At 33.5% G+C, this 23,351-nt stretch overlaps 1 protein-coding gene across 1 annotated transcript in view; it reads right to left on the bottom strand.

Annotated features, from left to right (window-relative positions):
* Positions 1 to 23,351, bottom strand: part of LOC143259277 (potassium voltage-gated channel protein Shaw-like) — a 421,748-nt gene that overhangs the window by 60,728 nt on the left and 337,669 nt on the right. Inside the window, exon 3 of the mRNA XM_076520713.1 lies at positions 7,635 to 7,829. Coding sequence (XP_076376828.1) covers positions 7,635 to 7,829 — 195 coding nt within the window. The remainder of the gene's footprint in view (positions 1 to 7,634; positions 7,830 to 23,351) is intronic.

The following is a 23,351-nucleotide window of genomic DNA, read 5'->3' as shown; positions in this document are numbered from 1 at the left end:
ATGAAAGAGAAAAATCAGCAAGTCAATTTAGCACGGCATAATGCTGTGATCCCAAGGAGCTACCAGGAAGCAGTGCAGTCATACGACTCCGAGGAATGGATAGAAGCTACGCGAAACGACCAGGATAATATAAAAAAAGCACGAGGTATGGAAGTTTTTACTGCGAGTCATCAAACCTAAATGGGTGTTCAGAATCAATAAGGCACAAGATGATAAAAATACAAAGTTCAAAGCTAGAACGGCAGCAATGGGACGCAGGCAGAGGTCTGAGATACATTATAAGAATTTTGATACACCAGTACTGAAGTTAGAAAGTGCACAAGTTAATAAGACGACAACAAAACAATGTGATGTTGAGCCGGCGTACTTATACGGAACTCTAGAGAAAGAAATCTTAATGGAGCAAGCAACCGGTTATGAAGTCGATACCGGAAAAGTATGTTGCTTAAGATGGAGTATTTACTGATTACCACAATTCGGACACTGCTGGTACAAGAAAATAAGCGACACTTTAATTTCTCTAGGGTGGAAGAAATTCGTAGAGGCAGCCTGCGTGTTTAAAAGAAAAAATACACACGGTAAGGGGACACTGGGAATGTGTTTCGATGACTTAATCGTTATTGGATCAAACGAAAATGCGGTTGAAGAGGCAATGAAAAGCTTACGAACTCAGTTCAATTTAATAGAAGTAAGAAAGGAGAACTTTTTGAAGATTCATATATGTGAGAGGAGAGCTAATGTGCAATTAATACAAGAAGAATATACGAAAGAATATTGGAGAGATATGGGATGAGATAGAAATCATAAAATGAAATAAAATGACTCTGGAAAAAACCACCTATAACAATTATGTGTGAAAGATGATAACTATCCAATAACCACCACGAACACGTTTGCAGACATCAATTCGAATATCAAAAATTTCGATGACATTTTGGCATATTTGCTCGTTTAATTCATCAATTTCACTTTTAATGTTGTTTTTTAGGTCATGGATTGTTCCTGGTTTGTTGGCATAAATTTATGCTGCTTATGTCGACTAAACTGCTTATGTCGATTCCATTTAATTTCAGCCATAAATAATCAATAACCAATTCATTATAACGTGCACCATTCACTGCAACTGCATTTTCATTCTCGTTTTCGAAGAAGAATGGATCGATGAAGGATAGATACGTTTCTTCCCCAAAATCCTCACTAAACAGTAACTTTTTTTGGATCAAGTAATTTTTCTTGAATGGTTTTTGGATTTTTATTTCCCCATCTTCATCGCTGAAGATGACGTTGTGTGAAAACAATGCATCCAACTCTACGATGTTCTAACAATCAATCAGCGAAATTTCTACGTTACAAATTGCCACTTTCTTTCAATTCTTGTGTCAACTAAATTTTGTAAGCACGCAAATGCAAATCTTTGTGCAACATTCGCCACGAACTGCCATAAGAAATGTTCTATTCTTGAGAACGACGTGTAATTGATGTTGATGTTTCATTAGCAACATTTCCACGAACGGCAGGAATGTTTTCATTCGAGCGAGCTGTTTTTGGTCTTCCAGACTTTGGTTTATCATGAACAGATCCAGTTTTATCAAATTTTTTAACCAAACTTCGAAATGTTTGCTCAGATGGACGATTATGTATGCCAAAAAATCACGTAATCAACGATGGGTATTTTTTGTTGAACACTGATTTTTAAAATAAATTTCAATAACTTTATCGCGCTCTTTAATCGTATACGATTCCATCGTTAAAATTGTCTATCATTGTAGGTTAGAAAAAAAAGGAAAGTGACAAGAAATAAACATGGCGTTTGTCAGATATTCTCATTCAAGATCCTAAAGGTACTTTTGGATAATCCTGTACATTTGCATGCAGTTAAAAGAATTTACATATATCTAAATGGTACCAAAAATTATTGGGTTGGCAACTAAGTAATTGCCGATTTCTTCAATGAAATAAAAAATTTTTTTTTACTTGGAATGAAGTTTAATCTGTAATGTATTTTCCATTTTGTTCGATCACCTTTTGCCATCTCTCTGACAACTTGAAAATTCCACGCTCGTAGAAAGTCTGATCCTTTTTGGCCAAAAACTGAGTTAAGTGAGATTTTACAGCGTCATTATCATTAAAAGTTGTACCACGAAGGGAGTTATCCAGGGATCGAAATAAGTTGAAATCTGATGTCGTGAGATCAGGGCTATATGGTGGGTGTAACATCAATTCCCAACCAATATCCATCAATTCTTGCCGAGTGGACAAAGACGTGTGCGGCCTAGCATTGTCCTGGTGGAAAATGACACCTTTACGATTGACCAATTCTTGTCGCTTTTCTTTGACAACTGCATTCGATTTGTCCAGTTGCTAATATTCACGGATAATAAAAAATAACATAATAATAATAATTTTATTTTAAATTTTAAATTAAAATTAAATTAAAATTCAATTTTAAATTTTAAATAACATAATAATAATTATTTTATTTTATTTTATAATATAACATTTACGGATATCATAAAAATGGAAGTGAGAAACATCTATAACTGAAATCGGCAATTACTTAGTTGCCAACCCAATACAATTTGAAATATAAACATTTTAATGAGGTTTTATGTTTAGGTTCCGATTCAAGCTGGAATAGTACGGCCGGTGCGAGGTCGTATAGTGAGTATGTCGTAAGATTGAATAGCAACAGCATTATGTGGAAACAAAGTATGGTTTACCAAGGGTTGTAAGAAAGTCTCCCAAATGTCACGCTCATTCGTGACGTCACGGATGAACAGTTGATCAGAGTAGGGATAGAGGGCAGCAGGGTTGTCAGAGATCCTCTCACGTTTGTGACTGGTCACGTCACGTCGATCGACTACACTATCCTCTATCCCTAATCTGCTGAACCGCTCATCGTGATGTCACGGATGAGTATACGTGACGTTTAAGGGTAGACCTGGCAACCCGGCTCTCAACTTGTGAAACGGAGTCAATGATTATGTATGATGGAGTTCAAACGCTGGAATGGATATGTGGCTTCAACGATAATCTAGGTATTAACACATTTTAAGCGGGAAACGCCTAAACACGTTTCGTGCTTATTATTATCAAAGCGCGGGAGCCGACAAAACTCGTTTTCTACGGACTAGGGGGAGTAATTATTACGCATCATTCATTGCTAGATGTTGTACTTCTTCTTGCCGATTCTGTTTTCACAAATTTTTTATTATTAAAAAGTTATTGAATTTTCTTGCCAAATACCTAACTACCGTTATATGGTAAGAATTTGGCGAGAATGTACCCGCTTACGATGTGTTAATGTTTCAGGAAAAGGTCAAATTCTTTCACGAACTGATAGTAAAATAGCAATGGATTGGATGTCAAAAGAGAAAGTAACAAACCCCACGAAACACATAAATAGAAAATATTTTGTTAAGCAAGCGATAGAACGAAATAAAAGACCTTTTACCGAGAATTGAAATCAACAAACATTGTACTGATTTAAAATTGGATTTCGCAAGATGGCGTGAGAGTTTGCTGCTCCTAGAGAGAATTGATCTAGGATGATCTTTGAAGATACTGTAACGTGCGTTTCTAAAGATACTGTATTGTAATGCATTAATAAACATGAACATTATTATATTATTATTATAATCAGGGTGCATGTGTTTTATTTGATCCACGCAACAATAATTTTGTAAAAGAGAGTCGTACGACACTAAAGTTAATCTTATTTTAAAACTTGAAGTTTTTACCTTTGTTAGTCATTGTTCACTACCTTATAACATGTTTTTGCATAATTATCGAGACATGCTCTTCCTTTAAAATGTTACAGATCGAAAAGTCTCTAAAAACAATGGCATATTTTTTTGTGACTGATCCTAAAATGGAGTGATACCTTAAACTTTGGTGTACGATTTTTTCAGTGTCTTTCTTGTATTTTGAAGGAAAGGCCCGAGATGAACATTTTTGATGTCAAGTATCAGGACGTAAACAATAATTTAACTTTATATATGTTTATTACAATGTACTAGTCAAAATAAAAATATTTGTTTCTATGAACATTGATTTTTTTTCGGCCCACCTAAAGTTAAGCATTGTTTATTTATCCCAAGTTAGCTTTTGAGTTTGGCACCCCTGGTGTACATCCTACTTTAGAGTACTCAAGCATGGTGCTCGCACAAAATTCCGCCTTAGGTATAGTGGGGGAAATTATGTGGTCGTGGTGGAAATAACGAATGCACGAATGAAACCAAGCCAAGCGTCGCTCAGTGACGCCACCCAAAAACATGGTAAAAAACATATTCTGACTGGAATCATATATATCAATGTCCATTTCTTACGATAAGACATTATATGTGTGTACTTATGAACATTGTATGCGTTCCAGAATCTATTTTTTCACAACATTTATAAACGAAAATATAATTATAAAATACATACATATATTAAACATCCAAATGTTAGACCAATTAACAACTCATGAACAGCAATGAATTAGCAACTAATGAATAGCAAATTATTTAAAAGTTATACAAAATTGGTAATTTCGAATGAAGCTTTTGCACGGCTACGGGGGCGTCAATAATTACAACAATCCCTCTAACTACTTCAACAGCTTCTAGTAGCAGCCAACTTTTTTAAAAAGAGAGGTAAGACCTTATCCTTTAAAATGTGACCAAAACGAACACTGCACCTCGCGGCATTCGTAATTACAAACTGAAATAAAAGTTGGACATATTTAATTACATGTAACTCAAAAACTGTGGGTAATAGAAATGTGTGCTCTGACATAATTTAAGTACATACTAATTAAACTCAATTAAACTAAATAAAACAATTACAAATAATAAGAACAGTTTCGGATGATTTGGTGGTAGGTCACTTCGAAGCTGTGTAGTCACGTCCAAATTGAACAAATAGTACAAAAAATCATAGTAAATCGTAACCTACATGTTCAATTAACTATGAGTGAACAAATTTGTCATTATGGGATCACTTTTATAAAATCCATATTTATAAATTCCATGTTTCCGGGGTAAGTGCCCCATCGTGCGTTGTCACCTAAGCGTTCCCAAGCTAACCTAGCGTCACTATATGTATAATAAAGAACACCCGATACTTTCACCTTCACCGCGTAATTTCCCATATTATAGCTACAGTGGAATTTTGTGTGAGCACCCTGGATACAAGGTATACGAGGGCTTTATACAGCCGAAATTGTTCCTCGTTTTTGATCCATTAGCCGACTACGAAACATTGTACACCAAGTGGTGACAGTTCTCCGGAAAAGAGAAGCTTGGAATATTCAATTCTATGGTAGATCGATTTACGAAAACAGTTATTCAATGTCCTCGGAGACATTTCAATTTGTATCATTTTCAAGTAAATTTTGTATCTTCAATTTTTCAAGTGCTATTCATTTCACAAGGTGAAATAAGAATAAAAAAAACAGTTTTACCTATTTTAAGTTATAACTGAATATCGTTTCGTTTTTCAACAGGGAGATATTCAAACTTCAGTTTGTTTTAAGCGACTAAGCACATCCGTGGGAAAATTATTCATATACCAGCCACGATTTTTGCAGTCTTGCTCATTCAGTATAAAACACTGAATTGCCCTAACCTATCCATTTGTACTTGACTGTCACCCCTGAAGGGACATTGCAAATCTAGCCAGCAACTTGTCTGACTCTTTTGAAGGGACATGATACAAGTGTTGGTAATTATTATAACACATTTAAATAAAGTCATTGTTTCCAATGTTTTATCATTTTATATGTTATTCAATGTGCTGCTTAGTAAACAAATGTGTTCGAATTGCTTATAGGTGATTAGGGAAAACTCTTCTACTGCAAAGGGATAACATAAAAGCTCATCCCCCGAAATAACCCTTTGCATTTATTCGTAAAGTAGTAAGCAACTCTTTGAATGAAATACAAAATGATAGAGCAATGAAAATAATTACTCTGCTTAAATGGAATTTGGTATAATATATAGATTAATATTAATATGGTAAGTAATTGTGAAAGTGTCATGGTAAATATGCAGTTTAACTCTAGTATTGCCAAGAGACGAAGGCTGATTAAGCCCAATATTAAAGTGCAACAATGATAAATTAATCAGATTACCTTCCTGTAAGAAATTATTTGTTCTTATATATACCTTCAGAAATATTTCGAAAGCTTCTTTGTTTTAATGTATAAAACATAGAAAATCGATTTAATTTATCATTAAGAAACTTGTGGGCTCGATGACCCCCTCCCCCTCTCCCTCTTTACCGCGAGTTCTAGGATTCAATGAACCACTACCAATTTTAATAATTTTATAATATTTCGTCAAATACCATTTTGAATAACCTCGCTCGTAGATACAATAGGCATCCTATATTAGTTTTTAGAGATATTAGGTAACAATTAACTGTTGCTACTACTATAATACAATAAATCTTGCATACACTTACGCATCCATGGCGGCGTGTAGGTTAACATGGAATTCGAAATGAAAATGATTAATGGTTAAAGATTTGGATTATAGACACAATGGCTCCAAGTAAAACACAAATACTTGGAATTTCCTTGCGTTTTATCACGGTGTAAGAAGGAGAGATGGACCGACTACGGTTACCCCACCACAAAGCTTTTACGAAACAAGTTTACTTCCATGAGTTCCTGCGAGAGATACTAATATTTCTATCGGTGCTCACCGATGCATTATTTTGTAAATTATATTTGTATAAGTGTGATACTACTACGGTACTGAGTACCGTATATACACCATAAAAACACCCGTCGATAATGCGAAAGTTTCACCAGAACACCTGACGGACTATAACAGAAGTAAACTTTTAAGATCGCAGGAGTAGGGATGAAGTTGCTCCGCCTCTTCTTCTAACATGGTAGATTTTACAGACAAAATACTAACAATTTTTGTTTTAAACTTATCACGGGCCTAATTTATAGCTAACTGAATAACACTGCAATAATGTAATGAATTCTTTTTATTGTACACGGTTAAACTTTACTTTGCGGGTCCAGAGATTTTTGTCTCTCTCACGCATATTCTCGTAGATTTTGTCGAAAAAACTCCAAAAATTCAAGTCCCAAGGTGCGCAAAGCATTGGTTCAAAAGTTATGCGCGTTCAAAGTTGACGAATTTCAAGCGTCTTTGACATGTTGCGTGACGTCTCATTGGTACGTACTCCGTCTAGGGACGTAGTTTCATGAGTCGCGCCGCTAGATGACAGCACAAATATCAAAGAAATTCCTTACAACAGCCGCTAGATGACAGCATAAGTCATGTTGGTATTATAATTCGAATTCTCCATATTTTATTGGACTAATGTTTACTTTAATGATTACGATTTGCGCATCTTGGGACTTAAATTTTTCGAGTTTACTCGACAAAATCTACGGGAATATACATGAAAGAGCCTAAAGTAAAGCTTAACCAATTCCTAATTTGATCGAATCTCTGTCTGTTCAACAGTTTTGGCGAACATCTCAAGAACTAAAAGAGAACACCTATTACATATACAGAGAAAAGTTTATAGTCCAAAACAAAAGTAGCTCCGTTAAACAGCATATATACCAAACACAATCGTCACAGAACTTAAGTTACTCTAAATAATTGAATGGTATTGTTACAAACCTTGGCTGCCAATGAGGAATAGGGTTCGTCGAACAGCGACCACATTTGGGGCTTGAGCTTCTGCCACCAGGTGAGCGTGCCCGCGTTGTACGCTTCCTCGAAGCCGAACTTCCTCGCCAGCTCCTCATCGGTTGGCTTCTCGGTATCAAGGTCCAACCTGTCGAGGACTGTCAGCGTTTCCTGCGTGTCCCGATGCTAGAAGAGCGGGTCGGGGTGGAAGAGAGGGGGATGCAACAACGATCGTTATTCGTACCTGCGAAAGTCTCTCGCTCTCTTGAGGGTGCGTTTAGTTTTTTGTTTTTGTATTGTGCTCTCATTGGAACAGATAAAGCGCGTGCAAAGCGTACGTGAATATCGACACATGGAACAGAAAGGTATCATTCTGTCTCGAGCTACGGAACTAAATCTAACCGCCAACGCACAGTGTTACGAACCGCTGATCTACGGTACTTATCATCAGTTGTGCAAAAGTGATTTTTGTGACCATCGTAAAAGCTTCTAATATTTATTGCAAGTTACCGAGGAAGGTCTGGAACAACAAATGGAATATCTGAAAATTCATTTCATGTTTCATTTTATATATGAATATTGTGTTTTGATACTTATGGGTAATGTATCTTCCTGATTGATCGTGAATATACATATTATTATTACAGGGTGCATATTTTCAAATGAAGTAAATAATATTTAATTATTTTATATTAATTTGGCGACTCGGATAATGTTTTATAGACAAAAAAAATCTACGAATTGTATCAATGTAATCAAACTATACGTCGAGCTACAAAAGGATGTTGGTAGTATTGTTTCCAGTGATCCATTATCTCATTATCCAATATCTCATGTTTTAACTATCATTATAGCTAAAAAAGAACAGCTCATTAGCTGTTCTAAGTAAAGATATTTTAATTATTATGATAGGCTGTTTGAATGTTGTATCGTATGTATGTATGTAGTCTAGCTGAGGCTTAGTGATTACTAGACTGCTGATTTTATGCATTTATGCAGAATATTTCTAAATTATATATAATATATATTAACAATATATATTATTATATATAATATATATTAACAATATATATTATTATATATAATATATATTAACAATATATATTATTATATATAATATATATTAACAATATATATTATTATATATAATATATATTAACAATATATATTAAAATGATTAAAAGAGGAAATACACTATTTTCTGACTCACATTTCTTACAAATAACTTAGACAATATTTATTTTGCATAAAGATCCGCAGTCTAGTAATTACTGTAATGCTTGCATCACAAGAAAGCACTGCAATTTTTGCATTATCAAAGTACTGTAGATTTTGAAGCAGGTGGTAGTGATACCTAATCGTACAATAAGTTTTTGACAAGCCACAACAATGTACTCGTTTAAGTAATATTGACACATAATGGTAGAGAAATGCAATTCTTTTTCAATATTTCCGTTCAGCAATACCGTTTTTTTTAAAAGTATTCAATTAGTTAACTGTTACACAATTATTATATTATTTATTGTATATTCCTATATACAATAAATTCTTTTTAATTACCCCTCAGCTTGTAAACAAAAATGTACTATTTGTGAAGAGGAGATACGATTATTCGAGCCTTGCAGCTCATTTTTATAGTCGCCGATTGTCGACACCTATAAAAACGAGCCGCGAGGCTGTTTACAAGCTGAAGGTCAATTAGAGAGAATTTCCTGTACAGTACGTTTAATTACGAGCATATAGCACAAATAAATACTAGTAAAAGAAAAATACAATTTTAACAATGAACATTGTAGGACGTGAAGTATGTAAAAAATGTTGATCACTATAAAAGTGGGGTGAGGGTGTGAATCACGGACTATAAGGACAAAGAAGTAGTACCAAAGACATAAGGATTGCTACCTGTTTTCTAATTAGGAAACATGAAATTAGAATTAAGGCAATCCAATACAAGTCTTACTGTAAGAAGAAACCCACGTACGTAAATGTGTTTCAAGCAACTTGCAAGAGTTAGGTATTAATTTTCGTTTCGACGTTTCAGTATCGCAATGAGCAGTTCTGAAATGGTCAATTGTAGTTCTTAAGAGTCCAATCTAACCCTGACCTTTGTCTGAATCTTTATTCAAAATGCTAAATTTTATATTATTGTAAAATAACTAACTCCATAATAACCAAAAAGTTGACTTAATACTTCAATTTAATTATGCAGGGTGTCTCAAAAGTTAGTCAAAATCAGGAAATGAGAGATCCCCAAGGTCATTTGGAGTAACTTTTTCCTTAGCACAAATGCAATCCGCGGTCTTGTTTACGAGATATTAACGGAAAAGAGTGACCAATGAGAGGCGAGCTCAGCTGCCGCAAGGCGGCCGAGTCAGCTGATTCGCCTCTAATTGGTCACTGTTTATCGTTAATAACTTGTAAACAAAGCCATGGAGAATATTTTTGTCAAGAGAAAAGTTACTTCAAATGATCTCAGGAACTCCTCATTTCCCGATTGCGAGTGACATAACCCTAGGATCAAGTTCACTAGGCACTGTCCTCATGGTTCGTGATGTGAATGAATGTGACTTGGTCATGAGAAGGGTGAATTTGTAGCGTGGTATTAATATGAATGGAATCTAGTGTACAAAAACAAATGAAAAGTACGAACAATGTTAGAAGCACAATGTAGCAGTAAAAAAAAGTTTTAATTCAATCAAGATAATTATTATTCTGTTCTCATAAATAGTTCAGTATATGTTCTTCAGTTAACAACGGAATAATTTTTATCAACATCCAAATATTGTTCACATTTTAAGAATTTACAGTAAATAAGTACTTGATATTAAAATAATATTTAGAATCGATACTATTATTATCTACTACGAATATTTCTAGAATTTCATCTAATTAGATCGGTGATTTGTAACACTGCGTGTCCATTTCGAAAGTTATAGGCCAAGGCAATTGGTCGACGGCAATAGTTTGGTTAGAACGGCAGCCCTTTTCGCTCAGTTTCGTGCGTTTTATTGCGAGAGAGGGTGGAGGAAAGCGTCGCGACTTAGTTCTGATGTACCCCACGTGACGCATCTGTTACAGCTGCCACGTGGAGCTGGCTGACTTCTTGAGCAAATGGCACCGCGGTGACTTCTTCCGAGTAACGAGCACACTTTCGTATACGTTGGAACACAGTGGAACGGTTTGTCTGCTTTATTCCATCGTAGGGAACTCTCAGGAAATTCTCCGCGATACCATGAATCATTCAGCGACTGCACCGGGTGCTTCTTTACCGGTAACAGCTTGAGAATACGTCACTTAATGATTCGACCTATCGTGTTTGTTGTTCTGCTCGATTTTCACGTTTTCTGCGGATTGAGATTTCTCTTGACATGATTTAACCAAGGATTGAACGAGACGGCCAACTTTTGTAAATTAAAGTTATTTTGATAAATATTCACTTTGGGGACAGCTCTGATTTCGATGGTTGTGAAATATGTTGTCAAGGACATCATTTTGAACAACTAGTTCAACAAAACTAGTGTGACAAAACAAATTAAAAAACGATGTTAAAATAAATGAAACTTAAAACTGTATAATTTAAAAGTTCTCTTTTCTCTTACATTTATTGCGACCGACCTACCCTCCTTAACCCTTTCGCTACGGGCGGATTTTCCGCCGCGGTACTTCTGCTGGATGGCGCGCTGCGACATCGCTGCACGCTACAAGACGCCGATCGTTGCGGGGGTACCGCAGCGGAGAACCCGCCCGTAGCAAAAGGGTTAATCCAAATGAAGTTAAACAAAATTGAAAAAAATAAGGCATATCTATTTATCCGTTGTTGAGAGAAAAATAAGGTGAATTAGCTTTCTGCAGTAAGCACTGACTTTATTCGCTACAAACGATAGTGGCCTGTAGTACCTGGGTGGCATCTTATGGAAGGCCACTATAGTGGCCCTTAGTACCTCGATGGCATCTTATGGAAGGCCACTATAGTGGCTCGTAGTATCTCGATGGCATCTTATGGAAAGCCACTATAGTGGCTCGTAGTACCTCGATGGCATCTTATGGAGGGCCACTATAGTGGCTCGTAGTATCGAAAGTGTTAACAACAGGTATCGCTACATCGTTTGGCCTCGATTTGGCATAGAACAAACAATGTTGCCAAACCCATGCCATATGCGGAACTGATATTGTCACCAAAGGTTGCTGCCAAATTCATAATAAATTGATGTCATATTTCTTACTGGGTGAATTACTTTAAATAAAAAAATATATCAATGAAGACGATTATATTATTGTTTTTCTGTATCGTGGACAAGTCCCATAAATATAATAGTTTATTTTTTGTTTTAAAAACGTCATATTTGCATTTAATACATCATATTGCATAAAAACACATCAAAGCATTATCAAAATTTAAAGAATTAATTTCCGCATTCTATGGTCCTTAAGAAGTTAAGGTTTTGATTCGGTTATGAAAATTACAGATTACATTTTGTTCAAAAAATTCGATATCTTTAATTTAATTATGTTATTTTCAAATAGAAGTCAAATTATTATAAGGGCATAGTAATCAGGAGGGAGGGGGACACACCTTACCCTATTTATCAATTTATTTCTTGTCTTAATAATTTGAACAAGTCCAAAGCAATACAACATTATCCTTGAAAGATTTTTATTGTTTTGTGTTTAACTTATTCGTTTTAATCATAAATGTATAAAATACGCGGTCTAATTATAAGTATAGGTTAGGTTTTGGGACAGTATAGCAACGAAACTTTTGTCATGAATATCTCAAAAATTAAGGCCTTGAGATGATAACGTGTATTGAAAAAAGTTGTTTAAGATCATGTCCTCGATAATATATTTCGAGACCATTGGAATCGTCGTAGCCTCTCCTGAAAACTATATTTATTGATCATTACAATCAATTTTTTAAATGGTTCGTCCGATGGAAAATTTTCAACCATTGAGATAGGTTGCTATTACGAAGGACAGAATTGTAGTAAGTCGAAACGAAAACGTTCTCTTAAAAAATGAAGTAGAATTTTCATTGTCACTTGAACGTGATTAAAACGTTGTTCTCTTATTTGTATAATTCTGTAAAATTATTTAGATATACCGCATATACCGTTTATAAATTGATTTACAAATATATAAATATACAACTACTTTGTGAAACTCAAATATATAAGAAATAAACATAAAGCGATGTTTAAACTGTTCTATCCTTTTCCAGCTCCAATTTTAAATCTAAGAGGAATCGACCATCTTTGTACTGTATTAGATGGACTAATTTTCAAAGAATAGATCTATAGAATATCTTTTAGCGTTAAGTTATTGTTGGGTGCCAAACTCACCAGTACAGATTCACCCTGTTTTCTACAATTTCGAAAACGATGTTATTAATCCTTTTAATAGGGTGGTTTAATTGGTGGTATATGTGATAAAATATTCTACCACGATCTTCATACGATTCATAATATGGATATACTGTAAGTACAAGTAGTATGATTTGAATGGTATTCGTACATATAACACGAATTTAATACGTATAAGTCATAAAAATAATAAAAAAAAATACATTTTTCTTCTGTTATACTTTTCATTTTAATCAGCATCGAAAGGGTCAATTTCGTTGAAAGACTGTGTGTGAATTCTTTTTCTTAAATTATCTTACTTGAAGGAATTTCTATAAATTATCTACAAAATATGTTTTTCTTTCGATTTGTCTTGATTATTCACCACCGAATGAGTATAATGTAATTAATGCAATGTTTGAATATTATGAAAATTAATTTAATAAATGATGTTCCTTTTCATTGGTGTGGGATTGCTTCGAAACCATTGTCAACATTAAAGATAATATTTACTTATATTTTGCAACGTAAGTTGATCAACCTCAACAAATTTTTTAATAAGACGTAATACATAATATGTAGAGTATAAACATTTCAATGGAACAAGTAGGGGCAAGTTGCTAATGTTTTACCACTTAAGAAATTTTTAGTGCTCGAGGAAAGATAGATATTTAAATGAATTAAATAAATTAGTTTGGTACGTATTTTAAAGAAATATGGAGGTCAACTGATGAAATGATATTTTGTTTTAATAGTTCACGAGAATAGAATCGTACTGTTTTGTCTGACAATATCGCATCTACTTCAGAAGTAATAAAAGGTTTTTAGATACTTGAAGATAATAAAACACTGAAGATAAAACGTGAACAGATTACTAGCCTGCGGATTTTGACTGCGGAACAGTAAAAACATTTAAAGAATTTAAAGATACTATCGTATTCAGTTCAACTCATTAAAATGATTAAAAAGTGACACAAATGTCTGTTATGTTCCTGCATCCTGCAGACAGTGTAAACAATTTTTATTTCACCTAAAGATTCGGAGTCCACTGACCACTATGGGAGAATGAGATCTTTCAAAGATAACTTGAAGGCGTTTTATAAATATAGGTTTTAGAATTTGAAATAATTCGCAATATTCATTAAAGACGTATTTATACTAATTTCACTATCTGACATATTCAGAAATAAAAATCAACAGTACCGTTTTCGTCTCAAATTTCATTGAGTCTTCAAATCGCACATTATTTATGAAAATGTATAGGAAATACAATCAAGACTTCTTTATAAATTATATCGCCCATTAAACAGAGTGTTCTGGACGAAGGTTCACGTTGCTGAATGATTTATTAAGAATTTGAAGGGACATTTATAGTGATTGCCGCGTCGGTAGATAAAGCGCAAATTTACGAAAATAAGTAAATAATTAATTTCCATTATATTTACGGAATATATGGTGAATTGCATACCGATGTTTTAGATTATCGTAGTTCGTGTCAAGACGAATTCAGCCACCTGTTATAGTATGACCTTCGTTTGACCTCCAACTGAGAAATTTGTGTTCAATCAACAGAAACGATGAAAGATGATTTAATTTTGGGATACATCAATCGCTAAATTGATAAGTTCATTAGAAAAAATTATCATTACGTAAATTCAACGAAAAGTGAGGTGACAGGTCGGCTATTACGATGAGTCTTGAAAGCCTAATTAACGCAGTTCGCAATAACTGAAGCTAATAGATGTTACAATAATACAGAAAAGAAAAACATTTGTATGCACGAATGATATGCGTAAACTGAATAAATTAAACGTGTGACAAAATTATGTTACGACCTATGTTCAAACTGGACCCACATTCTACAACACAGTACTCCGCTTTCTAACTACACTTTTAGTTGCAACATCAATTAACACGTTTCGTTCTATTTTACTGCATGCATCCGAACGTCACGCTATGTCAGATCGTCGAATTCTTCGTGGCATGAACTACAATAACATGAGGTAAAGAATATACGATGCTATTTAAAAGAATGCAGGTGACCTCGATATTTTATTGAACAAATAACAACTTTTTTAAATTCAGTATTTCATCGTGCAACCGGCTGGATATGGATAATTTTTGTAATTCTTGTCAGATTAACAGAAGTGTTCAAAAGCTGCGTGCCAAATTTATGGAAACACCCTGTATATATAATACTTTCCACTAGGTGTTGTGTACTACAATAATGACGAGACTGCGGATCTCTAAGGAAAATAAAAATTGTCTAAGTAAATTTTATTTAATACAGATTAAACAGAAATGTGTTTCTTTTGCTAATGCCTTTGCTGTGTTTAATATTTTCTCTGGTCATTTATATCTTAAATTACTTAGTTTAACAATAACAGATAAAATAGTCATCGAAATGGTATTATATTGATCTGCTGCTTTCATTCAAGAAATTAATTTCCAAATAATTAGTTCAATATTCCACAAACAATTTACGAGTTTAAGCGCGTGAAAATCAATTTTTAATAATCGTATAATTATGTATTCTGGCCTACGCATTTGGCAACATTCCCCTACTATTATATTTTAACGCATACACTATTTTTTATAATAGCTGTATAGAAACTCTAAAATATGAAGGAGATTGCGGATTTTTATGCAAAATAAAAGTAATCTTCATTAGTTACAAGAAGCAAGAACTACGTAGATATATGTATATTTGTTTTTTTTTTTGATAATTTTGATAAATTGACAGTAGTACAATAATATTTGTAAATTGTTTAAATCCTTTTGATATTTTACATTTGATCTACACATTTTTATCACGAATGCATAAAATTCGCAGTCTAATTATTACGTATTCGATCGTTGGCTATCGAATGTTCGTGTACCATGATCAAAACTTTCCGAATCCACGCGAGATTTCGGGTACGAGGACACGCGACAGTAAAGTACTCTCATTAAATGAATAAAATCGTTCACGGTCACGGTAATTAAATTATGTTTGCACGATATTATGTTACGCGAACGACATATTAATATACGCTCGATGGAGCTCCAGAGAAATAATAATTACTTTTCAGCCGGCGTGCGATACGCGCGATCCACGATCCTGTTACCGACAATAAATAAATTACAGTCGAATCAGTTTGAGCAAATGAAGATACGAAATTAATTCCGATTCCAAACAGAGGGGCATCGAGTGGAGGTACCGGAGTGCACGTGGTGCATTTCATTGCATCATCGAATCAATTCTGCTAATAGACGTTCGCACCTTCGTCTCACGATGGAACCTAATTATCAGAAAATTCGTTTCTGCCGTTTGATCGATCGGCTTTCCACCGGCTTTAATGAGAATCCGTAATTAATGAATGCTATAACTTTTGTACGAATAACAAATTAGGCTATTTCGATTGACGCAAAAGTACGTCAGCATGAAGAACGCAATTCCTGCATGCGATGTATAGCTTCCGGGATAATTGTGTTTGTAAATCTGTCGCATACGCGCGCAACTAAAAAATAACTGTTTATTCGTGAATTTGTATTTCCACTTATTGTTACTAATTGTAAGAATGCGCGCGAATAGACAAATTTTTATTGTCCACCATGTCACGGCGAACTATCTTCAATGAGTTATGTCTGTCTCACTGAACTCTTGGCTTTTCTATACGCGCAATATATGCATGTCGTGTTGCCATGATTGTTCAGACATTTTTGAAAGTCTATCAAAAACATGTTTCCGATGAAAGTTAATCAGTATTTAGTCGGCTACATATGGAAATACAACAAATTTCAAATACTATTTTTTTCGACTAAAAGTCAAGGTTGCTTTGACTTTTTTTAACTGGTACCCTATATTTTTGACTTCGTAGGGTTACTGCTGATGATAAAATGACCTTAAAAAAGACCTAAGCTATTTAATTTCAATTAATTTACAATAAGTGCTCGAAGTGTTGTCCATTTTCTTGTAAGCACAATTCAAGTAGCGTAAGCAAACTACGATTAGCAATAATTTATTTAATAATTATTTTGAATCGGTACAGCGCAGAACGTAGACTGTTGGCTTTAAATGACCCTACAAAAAAGTAAAGTGGAGACAAGCGCACTCAAGCACTCACTTCGAATACTCATTGTAAATTGATTGAAATAAGATATTGCTTTCGATATTAACGTTTTTGTTGTTCAACCCTAAATTGCTGAAGTGAAGGTCATCCGGCAGTCATAGCACAGTAGATAGTTGAATTAATTTTTTCATCAGCAATATCACTACGAAGTCAAAAGTACAGGGTGCTATTTAAAAAAGTCAACATGACCTTCACTCTTAGTCGAAAAACAATAGTTTTTGACATTTCTTGTATTTTAATATGTAGCCGACTAAATACCGATTAACTTTCATTCGAAACATTTCATTGTCAGACTCTCTGAAGTGCTTAAAAAGTCGTGGCGACAGTTACGTGCCACACCCTGTATAGTCTAAGGCAGGGCTCGGAATTAACCAGCACGCAATAGCTGTACGTATTGTTCCGTCCTAGACGGATCAACACCGAATAATCTGTCAGGTCACTTGAGGGCCTACGGGGTCTAAACTACGACCCCGAGAAAAGGTGCCTGACAGACCAATAAAATAAACCGAACCCTACGGGACAAGGTTCAAATATTTCGGATTTACAACGACGACCCGCTGTAACGACATTTTTTTACCGTTTGCTTTACCGGTTAGAACCGGTAAAGTAAAAAAAAAAGGGAAATAGTTTTATTGCTGTACTTTAGCCGGAGACCCAAGGTGGTCTCCAACTGCCTTCCGTCGACTTGCCCTTTTTTCAAGGCCCTAGAGCAACGTCTTCGGAAGTGGGGGCAGGTTAGGGGGGAAGCCAATCAGGCTCCAAAAATTGGCCGCACAAAATTGACTCCACCCCGAGCAAGTCAACCTGCAACCCAAAATTTGTCGAGACAGTCAGTCTTGTCGGTAACTCTCACGAGAGATGGTCAATCACTCTCATGCACAACTGTAAACCCCTGGACCTTCTTCAAATAAACTGTGTTGCCTTGCGTTTTCAACCTAGTTTAAACCTTTTTTACAAATCAACTTCACCGCCATTAAGTTGACGTTGGAGGCGCAGAATTTGGAGGAGCAACCTTCAATCTGCGCACCGTACGATACATTCGTACGGCCCTAACACGTATTCTAAGTCTGCGTTAATCGTGGAGCGTTAGGTCGCAAGGAATGTGAAATTCGCGGTAAGGAGGAACTACATACACTTCAGCTATTTTCATGCGTTCTCAGTTATATTCGGGTGGTAGCATGAACCTATTAGGTCCATGCTGGGTGTCGAAGGGAGGTGTATGGTTTCGAGTGATTTGGACTTAAACAGAATACAGCCGAAGCGCATGTAGTTCCCCCTTACGAATCTCATCCCCCTTGCCCTAATTAAGGGTATATGCTCCGTCCATATATTATTAGGTCCATGGGGTTAATACAAACGGCAGGGTACTGTCGATAATACAGAGAGTGATATTACAGTGGTAAATCATATTTTATTTTAACTGAAAATATAGTTTTTACTTTAAAAGTACCCGTTTTCAGAATTTCAACGAAATCCGAACATATAACTTTTCAAAATTACAGGGAATGACACTAAAATGACAAAAACATTCTTTACAAAATTTGACCCTAAACTTCGAATCGCGGCAAATCCTTCCGTCTCTAAATTCCGATTTTTTAAATACTTCTGTTGGTTTGACAAACTCTTTTAAATTGAAGTTAGTCGATTATTAGTATATTATATGATTAGTCATATAAAAAATATTGAGAAAGTTGTTCTTTTTTACAAGAAATCCATTTCACTTGTATTTGATTATAAAAAATTATTTTTCTCAAGATGGCCAGTCCTACAGCAAACTACAGGTATAATCCGCACGTGACAAGAAGGCCGTCGGCCAATCGCAGCCGATAGTGCGTCAGGAGCTCTGCTATGTAGTAAGAGGGGGAATGTAAACACAAAGGTGCCTTCTCGTCGCGTGAGGACTACATATACCTTAATCCCTTGTTTACAGAAAGCCTACTAATAGATTCGTGAACGGCATGCTATAGGTATCTAAAACAAAGCGTAACAATTTTCTTATAAATCATACGGTGGAAAGCTTTCGTAGATAATTTATTGATTTACGGACAGAAATGTGTAGTTATTAAATGATTTATTAAGAAGTATTATATTATTTATCTTCGATTTTTGAAGGAATATATATATATATATATATATATATATATATATATATATATATATATATATATATATATAGTAATCGTTAGTTCGGTAGGTAAAGCCTAAATTTACGGAAATAAATAAATAGTTAATTTCCGTTATATTTACAGATTGTATGGTGAATTGCATACCTGTTTTTTTTTAATTACTTGGTTGCTTGTCATGCACCATTAATTATGTGTGCGTACTACGCGCTCGGAATCACGGTTATATGTGGTTAAATATTTTCACGGTAGATAGTATGCGTTACGCTATTTAAAAGATATCAAAAAATACGATATTCCTCGTACAAAACATGTCAGACTCGATTGAAGGTTACCACGATGCCGATGTTAATAACGTGGTAAAATTTAATGCAACGGCTGCCGGATGATAATAATAATAGCAATAATAATTTATCTTCACTGCATGCTCATCATCATGTCAATTTCAACAGTTACGGGACACTGAAGCCACACAGGGACCAATTGTTTTGCCACCACAATTTATACGAATGAATGCGTGTGTTGGTAACTTGTCGCTTTGCTCATTTAATAACTACTCGTCGCTTTTTATAAAATTTTTGTATACATTGTGATAAAATTGTATTTTGTTTATTCCTTTAGAAATCGCCGGTTCCTACTGGGAACGACTATTGCAACTACAATGGAACCTCGATTATCGGAACGCCCATTATCCATCTCTCTATTATCCGAACGATCTATTGTCGGATCGATCTATTATCGAAACAGTAGGGTCGCGAGGTGCTATGAAAGGGACACCTATTGAAAGGGACGTTGTAAATTTCCTAAATATAAGACAACTATTCAGGACGATTGTTTTTTCTTTGTAGAAACGTTTATGAGTATGCATTTGCACCTACAGTCGCTGCAAAAAGTATTCGTACATCTTTGAAAACAGAATAATTTTTTTAGAATTGAGCAAAGTGATCTAAATTTTTCGGGAATTTTGGAGGGATTGATTTACTAGGCAATGGTTAAAAAATTTTTTTCGATTTGTTGAGATGATAGAAATGACTGGAAATCAGACTTGAATGATTGAATAACTAATGATTTTAATGATGATTTGAATAATTTCGAATTTCGGACATTGTGAAACCATAAATTCGAATATGAAATGTTTGAAATTTGACACGTTTCCATGCTCAAGATTTAATTGTAAATTGTAGTTTGCAATGCTGTTGTTTTACGGTGATGTGTATTAATTTAATTTTCCATTGTTATAATTTTTCGAAGTCTTACGGTGACGTGTATTAATTTAATTTTCCATTGATTTTATTAGATACGAACTTTTAATGTAAAGTTATTGCGTGGCGTATTTTTCTATTTATAAGAATTTACAAGATTAAAAACTCTTAGGTATACAGGTGCAATTAAAAAAATGTGATAAATCTCCCATGGTCGTTTTTGAAAATAGCAGCTTCATATGAAATATAATTATATTTGAAAAAGAAGTAAATTTAAAAATTCATGGAATGCGTGTTGTCAGCTATCTCTGCATTCATAAAAGTCTTTTTTTGCTAATGAATTTATGTGGAATCAGTTTGCCATCGAATGTATTATTATTTGGAATAATACTACTCGTAGAGAACGATGCACACTATTAATTACACTATTTCACAAATTTTCATTATTGCTTCTGTTTATCAGTGAACGATATTTTTATACAATTTCATCTGAGAAATACAAATCTTTTAACCTTGTCAAAGAATGAATAAAAACCGAGAGTTTTGAAATTGAAAATCATGTACTCTAATAATAATAGTTATAAATATAGTTTTAGTGTAAAATTATGTTATGTATCCGAATGAGTAGAATGATATAGTATAATAGTATGTGTAACACATAAATATGTTAAAGCAAAGATTAAACTAATTATAATAATAATTATATTTTAATTATTATTAAATATTAATAATTATATTATCTATGTTGTCAGTTTTTGTATTATGCATTAAACTTGCATCACTTTCTAAAACATGAAATTTATATACTTTAAATCGGGTCATAAACAATATGTGCATCTCAGAATAAATTATAACGATGCATTTGTCGGCATAATAATTCATTATACTCGAGATATCTGACAAATGGCAACATATCATTATAAATACTGTCGCATCGATAATGGATGAACGTGTAATTGTTTTTTGTCACTTTATTGATACATGAAATTGATTTACTAAAACGGACAATATTTATGATTTCAATATATTAAACTGTTACTATTTTAAGTTGCGTCTGAACTTTCCATAATAAACTAGTTACATCAACATGATCAAAAGCAGCTGAACCAATAGTAACACTTAGACAGAGGGGCGGGGGTCGATATTAACCCTTACTTTAGAAATTGTTATTCGAATATTAAGTTGTGACACTTAACTTCAATTTTGAAAATTAAATTAAAATTATTGAAATAAATTAATAAGAAAATTATTAATAAATTAATAACTAAATTAAATTATCTGATTATTAAATTAATTAATAATAAAAATATAGATTATGTATTGAATTAATTAACTATTATATTAAATTATTTTTTAATAAAATTATTAAGACATTATTTAAAATTAAATTAGATTTTTTAAATGTGTTGAAAATAGTCGATAAGTAAAATTATAAATGAATCTAAGTATACTCAGTATATTTTTGTCATAAGCGTCCGCCATTAGAAAGTTATTGAAAGAATTTATGACAAATATAAGTACATTACAGTTTAAATTAGTCTGCTGCAAATAAACGCCAAATTAACTGGTTAAACGATTAAGAGAACGACTAAGAATGAAATAATTACGATCGGACTTTCGAATTTACTTTCCCACCAAAATCGACGCATTACCCTGCAGAGACCCGGCGAATTTCCTAGATAAGTCAGCAATTTTGTTCTAAAAATTATTATACTCATATGTGTGGAATTTCTATCATAAACTTACTGTCATGACTGGAGGCTTCCCAGCTCACAAAAGGTTAAATACTGCTTTGTATAAAATTTCAAGCAGATTCAATTTTGTTAGTCGGAATATTGAATCTGCCTTGTAACTAATTCGATGAGTTTTAAAATTGCGAAATTACAAGCGAAGTATCGTAAAACTGTTATAGCACAGTTGCGTCAGTAGTTGACCTAACACGAATATCCATACTTCGAGCATCCGTTATCGTAAAAGCGCATGAAAACTTTTATATCAAATGGACATTTTCTAATTGACAATTATACATAATTTTTAGGACAAGATAAACTTTGAATGACTTGCTTAAATGACTCATTCGCTTTATTGACAGTGTCGTGTCGACTAACTTCAAAATTAATCTTTATAAGAGTCCATCATAAATGTTTGTCAAACTGAATTACAAATTATAGTTATAAAGATATAGAATATTAAGATATAGTGATACTAGATAGGTTAATTTTTATTGCTAATTTAATATTATTATAAATTGATATTAATATAAATTAATGTAAAAATAATTAATGTAAATAATTAATGTAAATAATTAATTAAATAATTTAAATTAATGTAAATTGATGTCAATTAATATAAACTGTGTGTTATAAATTAATATAAATTAATCCTTTATATCTTCAATAGATTTTGTTATTTTTTCCAATAACATTACTGTTCTCCATATTGCATAAAATTGCAAAAAATATGAGAAAACTCAAGGTTTATAGGAAAATGTTTACGACACAATATTTAATTGCATATTTTAACAATTTTCGTTATTTTATTGTACTAGTTACTAGTTACTACTACTAATATACGTAGAAATTAGGTTCTGCAAGTTTCGCTGTTATCTACATATTGGGATACTGTATAATGAGTAATACAATCTGCTGGATGAATACATTCAAGTTCCTTCGTATTAATTCTCTTTAGTGAAAATGTATACATCTTTTGTTTCGAAATACCGTGGCATTATGTTTGATGTTTCTCTAATGCTGTTTCATTTTAGTAGCGAATAAAACACAATTCACTGAACGAAAGTGTGAAGTTGTAACCGATGAAATATCAGTCGAGGGGAGACTCTTAAATTGTTAAATTTTTGGTTAAATAAGTTAATTTTCTAATTTTTCTAATTTCTCATATCATAGTCATATAATTCTATGTCGAAGTTATTAAT

The sequence above is a fragment of the Megalopta genalis genome, chromosome 4, assembly GCF_051020955.1.
Source record: "Megalopta genalis isolate 19385.01 chromosome 4, iyMegGena1_principal, whole genome shotgun sequence".
Classification (NCBI taxonomy): Eukaryota; Metazoa; Arthropoda; class Insecta; order Hymenoptera; family Halictidae; genus Megalopta; species Megalopta genalis.
The sequence above is the reverse complement of the archived record's forward strand: the minus strand, read 5'-3'. Positions and strand labels throughout refer to the sequence as shown.